Source organism: Bombina bombina, chromosome 9, assembly GCF_027579735.1.
Source record: "Bombina bombina isolate aBomBom1 chromosome 9, aBomBom1.pri, whole genome shotgun sequence".
NCBI lineage: Eukaryota > Metazoa > Chordata > Amphibia > Anura > Bombinatoridae > Bombina > Bombina bombina.
The window spans coordinates 284,067,397-284,086,618 of record NC_069507.1 but is presented as its reverse complement, the minus strand read 5'-3'; the positions used below and the strand labels follow the sequence as shown (position 1 = coordinate 284,086,618).

Sequence of the window (19,222 nt, the reverse complement as noted above, 5' to 3'; positions counted from 1 at the left end):
ATGTGCATCAGTAGGTGCGCCTTTGTGTGTGTACGTGTACCAGTGGGTGTGTATGTGTATCAGTAGGTGCGCTTTTGTGTGTGTACGTGTACCAGTGGGTGTGTATGTGTATGTGCATCAGTAGCTGCGCCTGTGTGTGTGCATGTGTACCGGTAAGTGTGCGTGCACGTGTACCGGTAAGTGTGCCTGTGTATCATTGAGAGTCACAAGTCAGTGTACAATTACTGCAACAAGGGACACATTTCTATTCAAATCACATTTTATTTTGTCATCTTTTGGCTCATTTTCCAGTTTGTTGAGTGTTGGAGGGGGCAAAGGGGTAAGAGGGCATGTAGTTAAGTATAACCCCCTCTTACACCTCAGCAGATTTGCCTGAGAACAGAGAATTTCTAGTGTGCACCCCAGTGACATACCAGATATTCAGGAGTTGACAACTACATCATGAAGACCCAGTGCACCCTTGTTCAGACAGAGAAGCTCTACGTCGTTCAGACACAGCAAGTGAGGGGCTACATAGGGACAGGCGTCGCTCCCCCACACCTCCATAGGTCATACCTGTCTCTGCTTCTTTCCTTGGGAGTGGAGAATTTCGGGGTTTAGGTCGGGATCTGTGAGGGGTCCCGATGGGTGAAGGGCAAGGTGTGTCATCAATAAATGCTGTAATCTCATCCCTAAAGAAGGAACTGGGTATGCCACCCCCCAACCCTGAAGAGCCAGTTATCCCTCCTGCCAAAAACTGGCGCAGAGAAGTTAGCCCTTCTTCCCCCTCTCCCCGTGGGGGTTGGCGCCGGCTCCAGTGCTGAGCATCATGAGTCCGGCGTGGGCTGACAGGGCTGCTCCCCCCACGTATATCATCTGAGGAAGACCATCTGAGCAGGAGAGGAGAAGAGCGAGGGGGGAAGAGATCCATCTCATCATGTGACATCCGGCGGGAAAGAGGAACCTGCAGAAAGTAATAGACAACATCATCTTATTGCTGGGTATAGTAAGTCTTGCACTGGCCTATGCTGCCACTTACCTTCTCTGGGATGAGTTTACTCATGCCTAGTACAGATGACTTGTTTACTCATGCCTAGTACAGATGACTTGTTTACTCATGCCTAGTACAGATGACTTGTTTACTCATGCCTAGTACAGATGACTTGAGTTTACTCATGCCTAGTACAGATGCCTTGTTTACTCATGCCTAGTACAGATGCCTTGAGTTTACTCATGCCTAGTACAGATGACTTGAGTTTATTCATGCCTAGTACAGATGCCTTGAGTTTACTCATGCCTAGTACAGATGACTTGAGTTTACTCATGCCTAGTACAGATGCCTTGAGTTTACTCATGCCTAGTACAGATGCCTTGAGTTTACTCATGCCTAGTACAGATGACTTGACTATACACTATAGATTTTTATGCCAACTGCAGCACCACTTTTGTGGTGTATCTCCTTACATGTAATATATGCAAATTACAATACACAGGACAAACCTCTAGGGAAGCTAGAAAGCGGTTTAATGAACACACAAGAGATACTAAAAATTACAATAAAGATTCTGCAGTAGCCAACCATTTCAACAGTCTCCATTTTACCAATGAAGCTAATATGAGCATAAAAATAATTGACACTGTAAACTTGCCCATCAGAGGTGGTAATAAATTTAAATCTCTGGAAAAGAAAGAACTTTTCTGGATGTTAAAATTACAAACACGTTCCCCCAAGGGAATGAATCGTGAATGTGATATCAATTTCTTCATTGACACTTAAGGTGTATCTTTATTTTCAATAATATTTATGTCTTCATCTGAGAATGTTTATCTTCATCTAAGGATGTACGTACTATGTTAGTTATATACATTTAATCTTTGAACTTCATAATTGTCTGCTGATCCCCATATAATCTTGAGTCTAAAATCCTTCAATAGGATACTAATTCAGCTTTATTTATATTCATATCCAATATGTTTTATTGTAATCTATTGAAAGAGAGTCCCTTTGTAATCTTTCTAGAAATTTACCAATAACATATTCATTTGTAAAGTTGAGAATATTCATCCTATTCAGTGTTTTCCAAATGCTCCCATCCTATATAAAATATTTACAAATGAGATTATCTATTGTTTAATTAAAAAACATTAATCTGAGAATTTCATTATTTGGTTTTAATCTTTCTGTTAAGGATTAAGAGCGATATGCACTTTTAGGGGTTAACTATTCCTGGTTCCCTAATTAATTTGTATAGGAACCAGCTGATGTTCACACACAGTTTTCCCTTTAAATGCATGCCCCACTTTCTCCTTTTTATAAATAAGAGTCCTGAGAGGACTCGAAACTAGTCAGACATTTTTCGTGTCTAAATACCCCAGCCTTGTACCTTACCTTTTTGTACCTTTTTTATACTAGTACTCTTCACAGCGGATGTAGCTGTTCACTTTTTAAACTTTGTTCAAATAAAGCATCATTGTTTTAAGGAACCTCCAGCAGTGCCTGCATTTTTTTCTTGTTCTGTACAGATGACTTGAGTTTACTCATGCCTAGTACAGATGACTTGAGTTTACTCATGCCTAGTACAGATGACTTGTTTACTCATGCCTTGTACAGATGACTTGAGTTTACTCATGCCTAGTACAGATGACTTGAGTTTACTCATGCCTAGTACAGATGACTTGAGTATACTCATGCCTAGTACAGATGACTTGAGTATACTCATGCCTATTACAGATGACTTGAGTATACTCATGCCTAGTACAGATGACTCGAGTTTACTCATGCCTAGTACAGATGACTTGAGTATACTCATGCCTAGTACAGATGACTTGAGTTTACTCATGCCTAGTACAGATGACTTGAGTATACTCATGCCTAGTACAGATGACTTGAGTATACTCATGCCTAGTACAGATGACTTGAGTATACTCAGTGAGTATAATCATGACTAGCTGGGTTTAGATGAGTAAAATCCTGAATTGAAAGGATTGCCTAAGTATATTCCTGACTTGTTGGGTTTAGTTTAGTACACATGGATTAGAGGAACACAGTACACTATCTGACATTCACTAAACAGATGGTCCATTATTATATAGAGATTGAAGTGTCAGACTGTGCTGTGTCACCACTAATGCTGATTTTATTGGGGGACTTAAGTCATTATAAATGTTGTCCATCAACAGTAAATAAATTGCTCCAGCTTCCTCTCTTCTATCTCTTTCTTTAGATTCTCTGACAAATGACTCTCACCACCGCAAACACACTTATTGTGAGGGGGTTAAAGTGAGTGGAACTCAAGTACAGGGATAGATATGCTGAACAACTGAAGTCTTTTGAGATAGCTTTACTGAATGAATAGTAAACAGAACAACGGGTACACATACACAAAGGCGCACCTACTGATGCACAGCCACACCCACTGACACATGTTTCAGGAACCCAGGGTGGTTACAGTAATAAAGTCTAGTGAATCTGAATACACTATCTAGAGCAGATTACCCAGCAGGTACTGTTAGTGAGTCTGCCATGGAATACCAGGTAGATACAGAAGACTCAGCAGGCACAGAGTACTCAGCGGTTACTGTAGGCGAAGCTGTCAAGGGATACCAAATAGGTACAGAAGGCAGAGCAGGAACAAGGAAAGCGGTTACTGGTATAGCATTCACAGGAGACTCGGCAGGCACAGGATAACCAGTGGGTAATGTTGGTGAGGCTATCACAGGACAACAGGTAAGTACAGCAGGTTTGAGGAAAGCTGTCACTGGTATAGCAGACACAGGACACTTAGCAGGCACAGGATACCCAGTGGGTACTCTTGGTGAGGCTGTCACATGCCTAGAGACAAAAAAACAGCTGCCACTGGAGCTGGGTCCCGGCGTGGGATGCCGAGACTGGGGAAACAAACCTTGGCGTTCCCTTACATGGAATGCCTAGACCGGGAACGCCGCTCCCTAAGGTAAGTGCCTGACAGTGCCCTCTCTTTAGGTGTAACCTCCAGGGACGGCTGAAAACAGGATGATTGGCTGATACCCAACTGTTATGGGTTAATACCTGATGAAAGATGTCCTGAATATGGGATCAGCAACACATGAACCCAGTTAATTCCCCCCAAACACGAGACCAAGCTCCATCTTGAGGGTAAAACAGAATGTGTTTTATTGAGGGCTATATGCCCAGTATTTATGCAGGTCTCCCACCTGGTTGACACTCCCTAGAAGACCAGATGGGGGATTGGAAGAGTATAGTACATTAGATAGAGGGAAGACGCCCTTTTACAGGATACAATAGAATTACATTACTTAACCAAATAAACAATTAAACACAAGAAAACAATGGAGTCCTTCTTGGCACCTGGCAGTCTGATCTCTGGAGGTGATTAAACAAGGTGAACGCTTATCACCTAAACTTAATTACAGTAAACAATAGCATCAGGAAACCTGTCTTCAGAAAATAGTTTCTCAAAACTGAACAAAGTTAACCCTTCCAGTACTGACAGAGGGGTCTGTCGAACGGCTCCCTCCTGGTGGGACACTCCGGCAGACCCGGCTTGACCCTTTGGCGGGTCAACTTGGGGATGACCGGACTAGGAGGTGGTAGGAATTTCAGTTTGCCGGGACAATCCATCTGCATTCCCGTTATGAGAGAGAATTCCTGTCCGTATAAATAAGGGTTCAACTTCTTCAGTGCCCAGACCAGGGCTAAACAGTCCTTCAAGTTTTTGTTTTCAGAGACACTTCTATCCAGTTGGAGACAAATCTCATTGGCTTCTTTACGAGTTTTTTGTACCTGCTCTTTATAGGTATCCACAAGCCCTTCCTACTGACATAGGGTGCCCTTGAGTTGCTGCACCTCACTATGAGCCAGCGTCAGCTTTTCCTCCAGTGTCACTAAGTTTGTCTTTACTGTTTCATGTTCCACTCTGAAGCTGGTGTTTTCTGTGGTCTGTCAGTGCAGCTTGTCTAGCAGAGATTCTCGTTCTAAACACGCTTTTTCCTCTGCGCTCCTCTTCTCTCCCGCTAGCACTGTTACGTGATTGTTTAACGTGACCATTTCATCCTCTACTTGACTCTTCTCCTTCATCAGCGCGTTGTAACGGGACTTTCACGTATCAATAGCGAATAGAGATTTACTGAGCTCAGCGTCCTGGAGCTTAGCAGCAGGTGGGTCGGTCTCGGCAGCACGGGTAGTCACAGGGTTAACATCGGCGGGACCCATGGGAGCGTAGGCAAAAACAAGGGGGGCCAAGTCATTTCCAAGGAGAACATCAGCTGGTAAGTCCTTCATGACCCCCACATTCACATGTCTAGAGCCCACTCCCCAATCCAAATGTACCCGGGCAACAGGTAGGCAGAACACAGTGCCCCCTGCTACCCTCATAGCCACAGTGTCTCTGGTGTGCTGGTTCTCAGACACCAAGTTCTTTTGGCGCAAGGTCATGGTAGCACCAGTAACCCATAGACCACTGACCTCCTTCCCATACACTTTAACCAGTTGCCGGTGCTGTTGCTGGTTATCCCGGTGGGCAGCTTGCACAGGGTCTGCTTCATGTACGATGCCCCAGCATTCTTCCTCCTCTACGCAGTGGGCAGCAGGCTGAGGGTTACGTGGGTTTCCGCCGGCGGGTCTCCTCCAGGACTGTGCTTGGTTTGCTGTGTTTAGGGGACACTCTAGTCTTTTGTGCCCTAGTTGCTGACATCCAAAGCACTGAATAGGCTTTGAGTAGTCCCGTGAGTTGAACCGGGCTGTCTGAGGATAGTTCATGGCTGAAGGCGGTGTGGTAGAGCGGTGCGCCGGGGGTTGGTAACTGGTAGCTGCTGGGGTGACTGTGGGTCTGTACTCCACTCTGGCAGGGATCTTAGTGGTAGCAGTGTCCAGTTTGCGGGGATCCGTATACTCATCTAAAAGCAAGGGGATGTTGGGATAGCGCTAACGGATAGCTGAGAGGGTATTAGATGTGGATTAATATATATTAATAGGCCACCTGAGGAGAATTATACCATTGATATCTTATAAGAAAAGGTGAATAAATATATATGGGAATGGAAAATCTTCCAAAGTGATTTACGATCTATTGGGGGACCAGATAATCAGATGTAATAAACCCTTCAATATTTTATGTAAGAAATGAGATATAACGGATCAAATATTAACAATTTAATAACAAGGAAACATGAAATTCATAACAGTGATTAATTAATGAAAAAAAAAGATGCCGGCATCAATATATTTAAAAATAATGAGCTAATGTATATATGTGGTACGCTAAAAAAATAGTACGTTAAAAAATGATACGCTAAATCTTAGCAATGGAATATAACAAAGTATTAGCTAATATACATGTTAAAAAGGATGAGAAACCCTTGTCTCAGAAGACTGGTGCCTTGGGTTATTTGCACAAAAGTTCTGTAGAAAAGTACTATAGGATGACGGAGTGATACGTGACCGGTTTACAGTGACCGGTATACAGTAGTCCTCAGGTTAGATATTATCCCCGGGATAGAAGATAAACAACAGAGTACAGAATGTACAAAACAGAGGATAACTCTAAAACCTGTTACTTCAGTTAGATCAGTCCAGCGTTCGGCGTCCGATGTGAACTGTCAGAGTGGCGTTTCCTCGCTTGTGATTAGATCAGGTCCGGGTTGAAGTTTAATCAGGTCCGGGTTATAGTTCAGAGTGATTCTGTTTGAGGCTACCTATAGTCTTGAGGCACAGATATTACCCCAGTATATAGGCAAATGATCAATAAGGTGAGTCCGTGTAAGTAGGTCCTGGGACAGGGGTTATACATATAGAGACGGTTCAATAATATTTAGAACTGCTCAATGTACCTGTCCTATCTACTACCGGTATCACACCTAATATTGGAATAGTAAGTCTCCACAGTAAGCAAAATCAACGCGTTTCAGCCGCCAGGGGCCTTTATCAAGATGCTTACTGAGGCTGTGTTTGATTTTAAATAGCATATGGTCTGTTTCCATTGGATGAAATTCGGCCTATACAATCTATTAATTTGTGAATACGTTATGCAGTTCCTATTCATTTATGAATACGTTATGCAGTTCCTAAGAAGGTTAATATAACAAAAACATGTACAATATTGCACTTTAATGCAATTCATATAAAAATAAGCAGGATATTGAATATATTTAAAACTTGCAAGCAAACGTTTAATATTGTCTTATTTGATACGTATCGCTCACTCTGTAATGATCTCGGATTATTATTGAAGTAGATGGTTTGGGACACCAAACATCTGTTCCCAAAATAGATGATATTATAAATGAGCTAACTCGGATTTTTGAAGGTTAATTTGAACCTTATAGAAATGTATATTAATATTCATTTGTAAATGTTTCAAAACATAAATGAACAAATGTTTCAATATAAAAACAACATGGTTTGTTCTAAATGCAACAATCTACATCCTATGTATATAAAAATTGAATTAAATCCATATAAAAGGATCTTTTCCTTATTGTATCGTCCAAAATGGAGTGTAAACAATATAAAAAATATAAAAAATCGATAAAAGTGTATTATAAAAATTGTTGTGTGAATGTCTGATGGGTGAAATATATAAAAAATATAAAAAATATAATATAAAAAATAAAAATTTATAGACAATATATCCAAATTAATATTTTTTAGAGAACATATATTTAGTGATGTCACGAACTGTTCGCCGGAGAACAGTTCCCGGCGAACATAGCTTGTTCGCGTTCGCCGCTGCGGGCGAACATATGCGATGTTCGATCCGCCCCCTATTTGTCATCATTGAGGAAACTTTGACCCTGTATCTCACAGCCTTCTGACACATTAGAGCCAATCAGCAGCAGACACTCCCTCACAGACCCTCCCAGCTCCTTGGCAGCAGCCATTTTAGATTCATTACGATCTTGCTTTCTTAGTGAGAGGAGCTTTAGTGTTGCTGCTGCTGACATTATAGGGAAATAGATAGCTAGGCTAGTGTATTTAGTGTCCACTACAGTCCTGAAGGACTCATCTAATCTCTGCTGCAAGGACAGCACCCCAAAAAGCCCTTTTTAGGGCTATAACTTCAGTCGTTTTTTTTTTTTTCTTTGTATTTTTATTTGCATTTGCCTGGCTTTCAGCCTGTGTGTGAGGCTCACAGCTTATACTGTGATTAGTGCCACCACTGATATCTGCTTAACATTAGTGTAAATTTAAACAACAAAACTTTTAAATCATTTTGCTAGTGTAATCTAATTTCATTTTCTATCAGGCCTGTGTGTCAGGCTCACACAGCATATACTGTGGTTAATTGCTGTGCCAGCAGCCACCACTCATATCTGCTTAACATTATTTTAAATTAAAAAAAAAAACGTTTAAATCATTTTGCTAGTGTAATCTAATTTCATTTTCTATCAGGCCTGTGTGTCAGGCTTACACAGCATACAACGTTGTTTAATTGCTGTGCCAGCAGCCACCACTCATATCTGCTTAACATTATTTTAAATTTAAAAAACCAAAATTTTAAATCATTTTGCTAGTGTAATCTAATTTCATTTTCTAACAGGCCTGTGTGTCAGGCTTACACAGCATACACTGTGGTTCATAGCTGTGCCAGCAGCCACCACTCATATCTGCTTAACATTATTTTAAAATTAAAAAAAAAAACTTTTAAATCTTTTTGCTAGTGTAATCTAATTTCATTTTCCATCAGGCCTGTGTGTCAGGCCCACATCATATAGTGTGATTAATAGCTCTTTTTTCCACCACTTATATTTAGTGTAACATTAGTGTAAATTTTTTTTAATTTTTTTTTTTACATCAGTCCTCTTCTAGTGTTATTTAATATTAGTTGCCAGGCCAGCCTGGCTGCCATTAGTGCCAGCCTGTGTGTCAGGCTGCCAGCATATACTGTGCCTACTTCCATCCTCAGTGCCAGTCCACCACTCCTATCTGGTGTAACATTAGTTTAAATTTTGTAAAAAAAAAACTTTTACATCAGTCTTCTAGTGTTATTTAATTTTAGTTGCCAGGCCAGCCTGCCACTAGTGCCAGCCTGTGTGTCAGGCTGCCAGCACATACTGTGCCTACTTCTATCCTGAGTGCCATCACTCCTATCTGTTGTAACATTAGTGTAACTTTTTTAAAAACAAACTTTTACATCAGTCTGCTATTGTTATTTAATTGCAGTTGCCTGTCTGCCAGCGTGTGTGCCAGGCCCACTTTCCAACTAGTGCCACGAATCATATTTGTTATAACAGTAGTGTAAATATTTAAAATAAAAACTTTTTGACTGTGAATCATCAGTCTGCTAGTGCAATTGAATTGCAGTTGCCTACCTGCCAGCTTGTGTGCCAGGCCCACTTGCCAACTAGTGCCACCAATCATATTTGTTATAACAGTATTGTAAATATTTAAAATAAAAACTTTTTTGACTGAGAAACATCAGTCATCTAGTGTAATCTAATTGCAGTTGCCTTCCTCCCAGCGTGTGTGCCAGGCCCACTTGCCAACTAGTGCCACCAATCATATTTGTTATAACAGTAGTGTAAATATTTAAAAAAAATATTTTTTGACTGTGAAAGATCAGTCTGCTAGTGTAATCTAATTGAAGTTGCCTGCCTGCCAGCGTGTGTGCCAGGCCCACTTGCTGCCAACTATTGCCACCAATCATATTTGTTCTAACAGTATTGTAAATATTTAAAATAAAAAATTCTTAGACTGTGAATCATCAGTCTGCTATTGCAATTGAATTGCAGTTTCCTGCCTGCCAGCGTGTGTGCCAGGCCCACTAGCCAACTAGTGCCACCAATCATATTTGTTGTAACAGTATTGTAAATATTTAAAATAAAAACTTTTTTGACTGTGAATCATCAGTCTGCTAGTGCCATTGAATTGCAGTTGCCTGCCTGCCAGCGTGTGTGCCAGGCCCACTTGCTGCCAACTACTGCCACCAATCATATTTGTTATAACAGTATTGTAAATATTTTAAATAAAAACTTTCTTGATTGTGAAACATCAGTCATCTAGTGTAATCTAATTGCAGTTGCCTTCCTCCCAGCATGTGTGCCAGGCCCACTTGCCAAGCCAACTAGTGCCACCAATCATATTTGTTCTAACAGGTTTGAAAATATTTAAAATAAAAACTTTTTTTACTGTGAATCATCAGTCTGCTAGTGCCACTGAATTGCAGTTGCCTGCCTGCCAGCGTGTGTGCCAGGCCCACTTGCCGTTTCCAACTAGTGCCACCAATCATATTTGTTCTAACAGTATTGTAAAAAAATTTTAAAAAAACTTTTTGGACTGTGAAGCATCAGTCAGCTAGTGTAATCTAATTGCAGTTGCCTTCCTCCCAGCGTGTGTGCCAGCCAGGCCCACTTGCCAACTAGTGCCACCAATCATATTTGTTGTCACAGTACTTTTAATATTTAAAAAATAAACATTTTTGACTTTGAAACATCAGTCTGTTTTTTGGTGTCAGGCTCACAGCGTATACTGTGCCCACTTGCCCAGTGCCACCACTCATAATTTGTTTAATAGTATTGTAAGTGTACATTTAAAAAAAAATGACAGGCAGAGGCAGGCCACCCCGCAGGTGCCATCGTGGTTGTGATTCCTTTAGACCCTACAAATATGCACATTGTTCAGAGGCCAGGTGCCAGGGGGGACGCGAAAAGTTCTGAGGAGGACCTAGTTGAATGGCTAACACAGGACACCCAATCTTCTACAGCTTCCGCTCCTAGTCCTCCTAACCTTGACGCACCATCCACCTCCAGCTGTGCTTTGGGCACCTCTCAAGTGCCCAGTGCCACTCGCCCGCCTGTCACCACCACCAACACTAGCACCACAGCCGCTTCACTTGATCTGTCAGAGGAGTTATTGACACATCAGTTGGAAGAAATGAGTGATGCGCAACCATCATTGACAGAGGATGTAGATAACAGTGATATGTCTCAGTCAGGCAGCATTACAGACATGGAGGTACGGTGTGATGATGATGATGATGATGTTGTACCCGCTGCTGCTTCCTTTGTTGATGTGTCAGATACAAGTGAAGCGGTTGATGATGATGTGTCGGTGGATGTCACGTGGGTGCCTGCTAGAAGAGAAGAAGAAGAGGGGAAAGTTCAGGTGGGGAGACAGAGAGGAGGAGGAGGAGGAGATGAGTTGGAAGCAGGGGGAGGTCATTGCAAGGAGCTAGTGGCACAGTCAGACAGCATGCATCGGCACCCGGGGTCAGCCAGACAGCACGCCGACGCCAATCAACGCATGCTGTTGCCACCACCAGAATGCCGTCATCGCAGAGCTAAGCAGTGTGGCATTTTTTTGTGTGTCTGCCTCTGACAACAGTGATGCCATTTGCAACCTGTGCCAAAAGAAACTGAGTCGTGGGAAGTCCAACACCCACCTAGGTACAACTGCTTTGCGAAGGCACATGGTCTCACATCACAAACGCCGATGGGAAGAACACATGAGTAGAAGCAGCACACAAACTCAAAGCCACCATCCTCCTCCTGCTCCAGCATCTTCAGCCACGTCAACCACTGCTGTCCTCCTTGCCCCCTCTCAACCATCCTCCACTGAGTCTCTCTTACGTAGCAGTTCCTGGTCATCTGCCCACAGTCAGGTGTCTGTCAAGGACATGTTTGAGCGTAAGAAGCCAATTTCCCAAAGTCAATCCCTTGCCCGGCATCTGACAGCTGGCTTGTCTGAACTCTTAGCCCGCCAGCTTTTACCATACAAGCTGGTGGAGTATGTTCCTTTAAAAAAATTGTATCTATTGGGACACCGCAGTGGAAGGTACCTGGCAGAAATTTCTTTTCACAAAAGGCAATCCCAAACCTGTACTCGATTGTGCGAAAGGAAGTAATGGCATGTCTGGCACACAGCGTTGGGGCAAGGGTCCATATGACCATTGATAGCTGGTCTGCAAAGCATGGTCAGGGCAGGTATATCACCTACACTGCGCATTGGGTAAACCTGCTGACGTCTGACAAGCATGGAATGCGTGGCTCTGCAGAGGAGTTGGTGAGACCGCCACGACTTGCAGGCAGGCCTGCTGCTACCTCCTCTACTCCTCCTACTCCATCCTCTTCCATAACCTCTTCCTCGGCTGAGTCCTCTTCTGCTTCTGCGTCTTGCTCCACATCAACGGCACCCCTCCAGCTCCCCAGGTACTATTCAACATCCCGGATACGGCAGTGTCACGCCGTCTTGGGGTTGACTTGCCTGAAAGCGGAGAGTCACACCGCACCAGCACTCCTGTCCGCCCTGAACGCACAGGTGGATCAGTGGCTGACTCTGCACCAACTGGAGATTGGCAAGGTTGTTTCTGACAATTGAAGTAATTTGGTGGCGGCATTGAAATTGGGCAAGTTGACACATGTGCCGTGCATGGCACATGTGTGTAATCTGATTGTACAATGCTTTGTGCATAAGTACCCAGGCTTACAGGACGTCCTGAAGCAGGCCAGGAAGGTGTGTGGCCATTTCAGGCGTTCCTACACGGCCATGGCGCACTTGTCCGATATCCAGCATCGAAACAACCTGCCAGTGAGGCGCTTGATTTGCGACAGCCCGACACGGTGGAATTCAACACTCCTAATGTTCAACCGCCTGCTCCAACAAGAAAAAGCTGTTAATGAGTATTTGTATGACCGGGGTGCTAGGACAGCCTCTGGGGAGCTGGGGATTTTTTTGCCAAATTACTGGACGCTCATGCGCAATGCCTGTAGGCTCATGCGTCCTTTTGAGGAGGTGACAAACCTTGTCAGTCGCACCGAAGGCACCATCAGCGACATCATACCATTTGTTTTCTTCCGGGAGCGTGCCCTGCGAAGAGTGCTGGATCAGGCCGTAGATGAGCGTGAAGAGGAAGAGTTGTGGTGTCCATCACCACCAGAAACAGCCTTATCAGCATTGCTTGCTGGACCTGCGGCAACGCAGGAAGAGGATTGTGAGGAAGAGGAGTCAGAGGAGGAATGTGGCTTTGAGGAGGAGGAGGAGGAAGACCAAGCACAACAGGCATCCCAGGGTGCTCGTTGTTGTCACCTATCTGGTACCCGTGGTGTTGTACGTGGCTGGGGGGAAGAAGATACCCTCAGTGACATCAGTGAGGACGAGGAACGGGACATGATTAGCTCGGCATCCAACCTTGTGCAAATGGGGTCTTTCATGGTGTCGTGCCTGTTGAGGGACCCTCGTATAAAAAAGCTGAAGGAGAACGACCTGTACTGGGTGTCCACGCTACTAGACCCCCGGTATAAGCATAAAGTGCCTGAAATGTTACCAAATTCCCGCAAGTCGGAAAGGATGGAGCATTTCAAAAATAAATTAAAAACTATGCTTTACACAGCGTATAAGGGTGATGTCACAGCACAACGGGAATCTAACAGGGGAAGAGATTAAAGTAATCCTCCTCCTCCTCCCACGACCACGGCGGCAAGGACAGGACGCTTTCCTGACGTGTTGTTGATGGAGGACATGCGGACCTTTTTAACTCCTATGCATCGCCAGAGCCTTTCGGGATCCAGCCTCAGAGAAAGACTCAACCGACAGGTAGCAGACTACCTAGCATTAACTGCGGATCTCGACACTCTGAGGAGCGATGGACCCCTTGACTACTGGGTGTGCAGGCTTGACCTGTGGCCTGAGCTATCCCAATTTGCAATCGTACTTCTGGCCTGCCCCGCTTCAAGTGTCCTGTCAGAAAGGACCTTCAGTGCAGCAGGAGGTTTTGTCACTGAGAAGAGAAGTCGCCTAGGTCAAAAAAGTCTTGATTATCTCACCTTTATTAAAATGAATGAGGGATGGATCCCGAAGGGACTGACATTGGGCGATACATTTGAGTAAAAAAGACCTGATGATGAGATGAGCTGCCTTGGGCTACAAATGGTACACACGCTGGCATATTTTTTCTTAGAATGCAGGATGACTTGCGTGACTTATCCGCCAACAACTAGTGTTCAAGCCGCAAGGTTTTAGGGCACTTTCTAACTGTTTTACAAACATCAATTTTTCTGGCCGCTGCTACAGCAGCGGCTTCAACAATACCAAATTTTTCAGGCATTTGGACATGCCTAATTTTTCTGGCCTCTGGTGCTGCACTGTGGCTACAAAACTCAAACAAAAAAAAAAGGCACATAACAGTGATTAAACTGTTCAGAATAGTACTACTTAACACACCACTCATATCTGGTGGCACAGTACATTGCACGCGCAGTGCCCCAAATTTGAAGTAGGAGGACCGACCAAGCATCTTTTTCCATCTCACGGTTCCGAAAAATTATCTCCGGGTTCTATCGATGCCATACCTGTACTCTATTGTTCAAAAGGATGGCATATGTGGTGTTTCATGCTGTTGTGCCTGTTGAGGGTCGTGGGCCATCGTATAAAAAGGCTGAAGGAGAACGACCTGTACTGGGTGTCCAAGCACGTTTTTTGTTCAATATTCCCGGTTCCTCTAAATTATCTCCGGGTTCCTCAAATCAATACCATATCTGTAATCTATTGTGCAAAAGGATGGCATATGTGGTGTTTCATGCTGTTGTGCCTGTTGAGGGTTGTGGGCCATCGTATAAAAAGGCTGAAGGAGAACGACCTGTACTGGGTGTCCTAGCACGTTTTTTGTTCAATTTCCCGGTTCCTAAAAATTATCTCCGGGTTCCTAAAATCAATGCCATATCTGTAATCTATTGTGCAAAAGGATGGCATATGTGGTGTTTCCTGCTGTTGTTTCTGTTGAGGGTCCGGGACCCTCGTCTAAAAAGGCTGAAGGAGAACAAAGTGTACTGGTTGTCCAAGCATCTTTTTCCATCTCCCGGTTCCTAAAAATTATCTCCGGGTTTCTAAAATGGATGCCATACCTGTACTCTATTGTGCAAAAGGATGGCATATGTGGTGTTTCCTGCTGTTGTTTCTGTTGAGGGTCCTGGACCCTCTTATAAAAAGGCTGAAGGAGAACGACCTGTACTGGGTGTCCAAGCATGGTTTTTTGTTCAATTTCCCGGTTCCTAAAATTTATCTCCGGGATCCTAAAATCGATGCCATACCTGTACTCTATTGTTCAAAAGGATGGCATATGTGGTGTTTCCTGCTGTTGTTTCTGTTGAGGGTCCTGGACCCTCTTATAAAAAGGCTGAAGGAGAACGACCTGTACTGGGTGTACTATCCAAGCATCTTTTTCCATCTCCCGGTTCCTAAAAATTATCTTCGGGTTTCTAAAATCAATGCCATACCTGTACTGGATTATTCAAAAGGATGGCATATGTGGTGTTTCCTGCTGTTGTTTCTGTTGAGGGTCCGGGACCCTCGTATAAAAAGGCTGAAGGAGAACAAAGTGTACTGGGTGTCCAATCATGTTTTTTTTTCTCCAGGTTCCTAAAATCGATGCCATACCTGTACTCTATCGTGCAAAAGGATGTCATATGTGGTGTTTCCTGCTGTTGTTTCTGTTGAGGGTCCTGGACCCTTGTCTTAAAAGGCTGAAGGAGAACGAAGTGTACTGATTGTCCAAGCATCTTTTTCCATCTCCCGGTTCCGAAAAATTATCTCCGGGTTCCTAAAATGGATGCCATACCTGTACTGGATTGTTCAAAAGGATGGCATATGTGGTGTTTCCTGCTGTTGTTTCTGTTGAGGGTCCGGGACCCTCGTATAAAAAGGCTGAAGGAGAACGAAGTGTACTGGGTGTCCAATCATTTTTTTTGTTCAATTTCCCGGTTCCTAAAAATTATCTCCGGTTTCTAAAATCAATGCCATACCTGTACTCTATTGTTCAAAAGGATGGCATATGTGCTGTTTCCTGCTGTTGTTTCTGTTGAGGGTCCTGGACCCTCTTATAAAAAGGCTGAAGGAGAACGACCTGTACTGGGTGTACTGTCCAAGCATCTTTTTCCATCTCCTGGTTCCTAAAAATTATATCTGGGTTTCTAAAATCAATGCCATACCTGTACTGGATTGTTCAAAAGGATGGCATATGTGGTGTTTCCTGCTGTTGTTTCTGTTGAGGGTCTGGGACCCTCGTATAAAAAGGCTGAAGGAGAACGAAGTGTACTGGGTGTCCAATCATGTTTTTTTTTTTCAATTTCCCGGTTCCTAAAAATTATCTCCGGGTTCCTAAAATCGATGCCATACCTGTACTCTATCGTGCAAAAGGATGGCATAGGTGGTGTTTCCTGCTGTTGTGTCTGTTGAGGGTCCTGGACCCTCGTCTACAAAGGCGGAAGGAGAACGACCTGTACTGGATGTCAAAGCATCTTTTTCCATCTCCCGGTTCCTAAAAATTATCTCTGGGTTCCTAAAATGGATGCCATACCTGTACTCTATTGTGCAAAAGGATGGCATATGTGGTGTTTCATGCTGTTGTGCCTGTTGAGGGTCATTGGCCATCGTATAAAAAGGCTGAAGGAGAACAACCTGTACTGCCTTGCTGCTCCTTTCAGGCAGGCCAGCTCTTTGCATACAGGCCCACAGACTCTGTAACAGATCCCTCTTTTAGGGAGAGGTGCAGCAATAATGCAGGGTCAGAACCTCTGTCTGCAACTGGTATACTTGATTGTGCAAAAGGAAGTAACCTTACCATGGTTCCCTGACCGCACGTCTTGTTGTTATATTTGGTGAGGGTAATCAGGGAGGCCGTATAGACCTCCCCCGATAGGGGGAGTAAAAGGGATTAAAGTGCTAAGAATAGTACAACTTAACACAACCTAGTTACCATGGGTCCCAGACCGTATGTCTTGTTGTTATATTTGGTGAGGGTAATCAGGCAGGCCGTATAGACCTCCCCCGATAGGAGGAGTAACAGGGATTAAAGTGCTAAGAATAGTACTACTTAAAACACAACCTAGTTACCATGGGTCCCAGACCGCATGTCTTATTATTATATTTTGGTAGGGTAATCATGCAGGCCATATAGACCTCCCCCAGATAGGGTGAGTAACAGGTATTAAACTAATAAGAACAGTACTACTTAACACAACCTAGTTACCATGGGTCCCAGACCGCATGTCTTGTGGTTATATTTGGTCAGGGTAATCAGGCAGGCCGTATAGACCTCCCCCGATAGGGGGAGTTACAGGGATTAAAGTGCTAAGAATAGTACAACTTAACACAACCTAGTTACCATGGGTCCCAGACCGCATGTCTTGTTGTTATATTTGGTGAGGGTCTGGGACCCTCGTATAAAAAGGCTGAAGGAGAACGAAGTGTACTGGGTGTCCAATCATGTTTTTTTTTTCAATTTCCCGGTTCCTAAAAATTATCTCCGGGTTCCTAAAATCGATGCCATACCTGTACTCTATCGTGCAAAAGGATGGCATAGGTGGTGTTTCCTGCTGTTGTGTCTGTTGAGGGTCCTGGACCCTCGTCTACAAAGGCGGAAGGAGAACGACCTGTACTGGATGTCAAAGCATCTTTTTCCATCTCCCGGTTCCTAAAAATTATCTCTGGGTTCCTAAAATGGATGCCATACCTGTACTCTATTGTGCAAAAGGATGGCATATGTGGTGTTTCATGCTGTTGTGCCTGTTGAGGGTCATTGGCCATCGTATAAAAAGGCTGAAGAACAACCTGTACTGCCTTGCTGCTCCTTTCAGGCAGGCCAGCTCTTTGCATACAGGCCCACAGACTCTGTAACAGATCCCTCTTTTAGGGAGAGGTGCAGCAATAATGCAGGGTCAGAACCTCTGTCTGCAACTGGTATACTTGATTGTGCAAAAGGAAGTAACCTTACCATGGTTCCCTGACCGCACGTCTTGTTGTTATATTTGGTGAGGGTAATCAGGGAGGCCGTATAGACCTCCCCCGATAGGGGGAGTAAAAGGGATTAAAGTGCTAAGAATAGTACAACTTAACACAACCTAGTTACCATGGGTCCCAGACCGTATGTCTTGTTGTTATATTTGGTGAGGGTAATCAGGCAGGCCGTATAGACCTCCCCCGATAGGAGGAGTAACAGGGATTAAAGTGCTAAGAATAGTACTACTTAAAACACAACCTAGTTACCATGGGTCCCAGACCGCATGTCTTATTATTATATTTTGGTAGGGTAATCATGCAGGCCATATAGACCTCCCCCAGATAGGGTGAGTAACAGGTATTAAACTAATAAGAACAGTACTACTTAACACAACCTAGTTACCATGGGTCCCAGACCGCATGTCTTGTGGTTATATTTGGTGAGGGTAATCAGGCAGGCCGTATAGACCTCCCCCGATAGGGGGAGTTACAGGGATTAAAGTGCTAAGAATAGTACAACTTAACACAACCTAGTTACCATGGGTCCCAGACCGCATGTCTTGTTGTTATATTTGGTGAGGGTAATCAGGCAGGCCGTATAGACCTCCCCCGATAGGGGGAGTAAAAGGGATTAAAGTGCTAAGAATAGTACTAATATAAACAAAACCTAGTTACCATGGGTCCCAGACTGCATGTCTTGTTATTATACTTTGTAAGGGTAATCATGCAGGCCATATAGACCTCCCCCGATAAGGGGAGTAAAAGGGATTAAAGTGCTAAGAATAGTACTACTAAACACAACCTAATTACCATGGGTCCCAGACCGCATGTCTTGTTGTTATACTTTCTCAGGGTAATCATGCAGGCCATATAGACCTACACAGATAGGGGGAGTAACATGGATTAAAGTGCTAAGAATAGTACTAATATAAACAAAACCTAGTTACCGTGGGTCCCAGACCGCATGTCTTGTTGTGATACTTTGTCAGGGTAATCGTGCAGGCCATATAGACCTCCCCCGATAGGGGGAGTTACAGGGATTAAAGTGCTAAGAATAGTACTACTTAACACAACCTAATTACCATGGGTCCCAGACCGCATGTTTAATTATTATACTTTGTCAGGGTAATTATATATCTAACAAATCTATCTATTTATCTTCTATCGATTCTATCTAACTATCAATCTATGTATATCTATCTATCAAATCTATCTATCTCGTGTCCGGACTGTTTTGAGACAGCCACTTGTGTTTTTGACAAATTTGAAGTAGGAGGACAGACCAATCACAGGGATTAAACTGCTAAGAATAGTATTACTTAAGACAACCTAGTTATACCAGTACCACCATGGGTCCCAGACCGCATGTTTTGTTGTTATACTTTGTCAGGGTAATCATGCAAGCCATATATACCTCCCCCGATAGGGGGAGTAACAGGGATTAAAGTGCTAAGAATAGTACTACTTAACACAACCTAGTTACCATGGGTCCCAGACTCATGTTTTGTTGTTATACTTTGTCAGGGTAATCATGCA

At 43.6% G+C, this 19,222-nt stretch overlaps 1 protein-coding gene across 1 annotated transcript in view; it reads right to left on the bottom strand.

The window, feature by feature from the left end:
- Nucleotides 1-439: 439 nt before the first annotated feature.
- The window catches only part of GPR162 (G protein-coupled receptor 162), a 210,212-nt gene continuing 191,429 nt past the window's right edge, over nucleotides 440-19,222 (bottom strand). Inside the window, exon 4 of the mRNA XM_053693069.1 lies at nucleotides 440-943. Within this exon, the coding sequence (XP_053549044.1) occupies nucleotides 440-943 (504 nt within the window). The remainder of the gene's footprint in view (nucleotides 944-19,222) is intronic.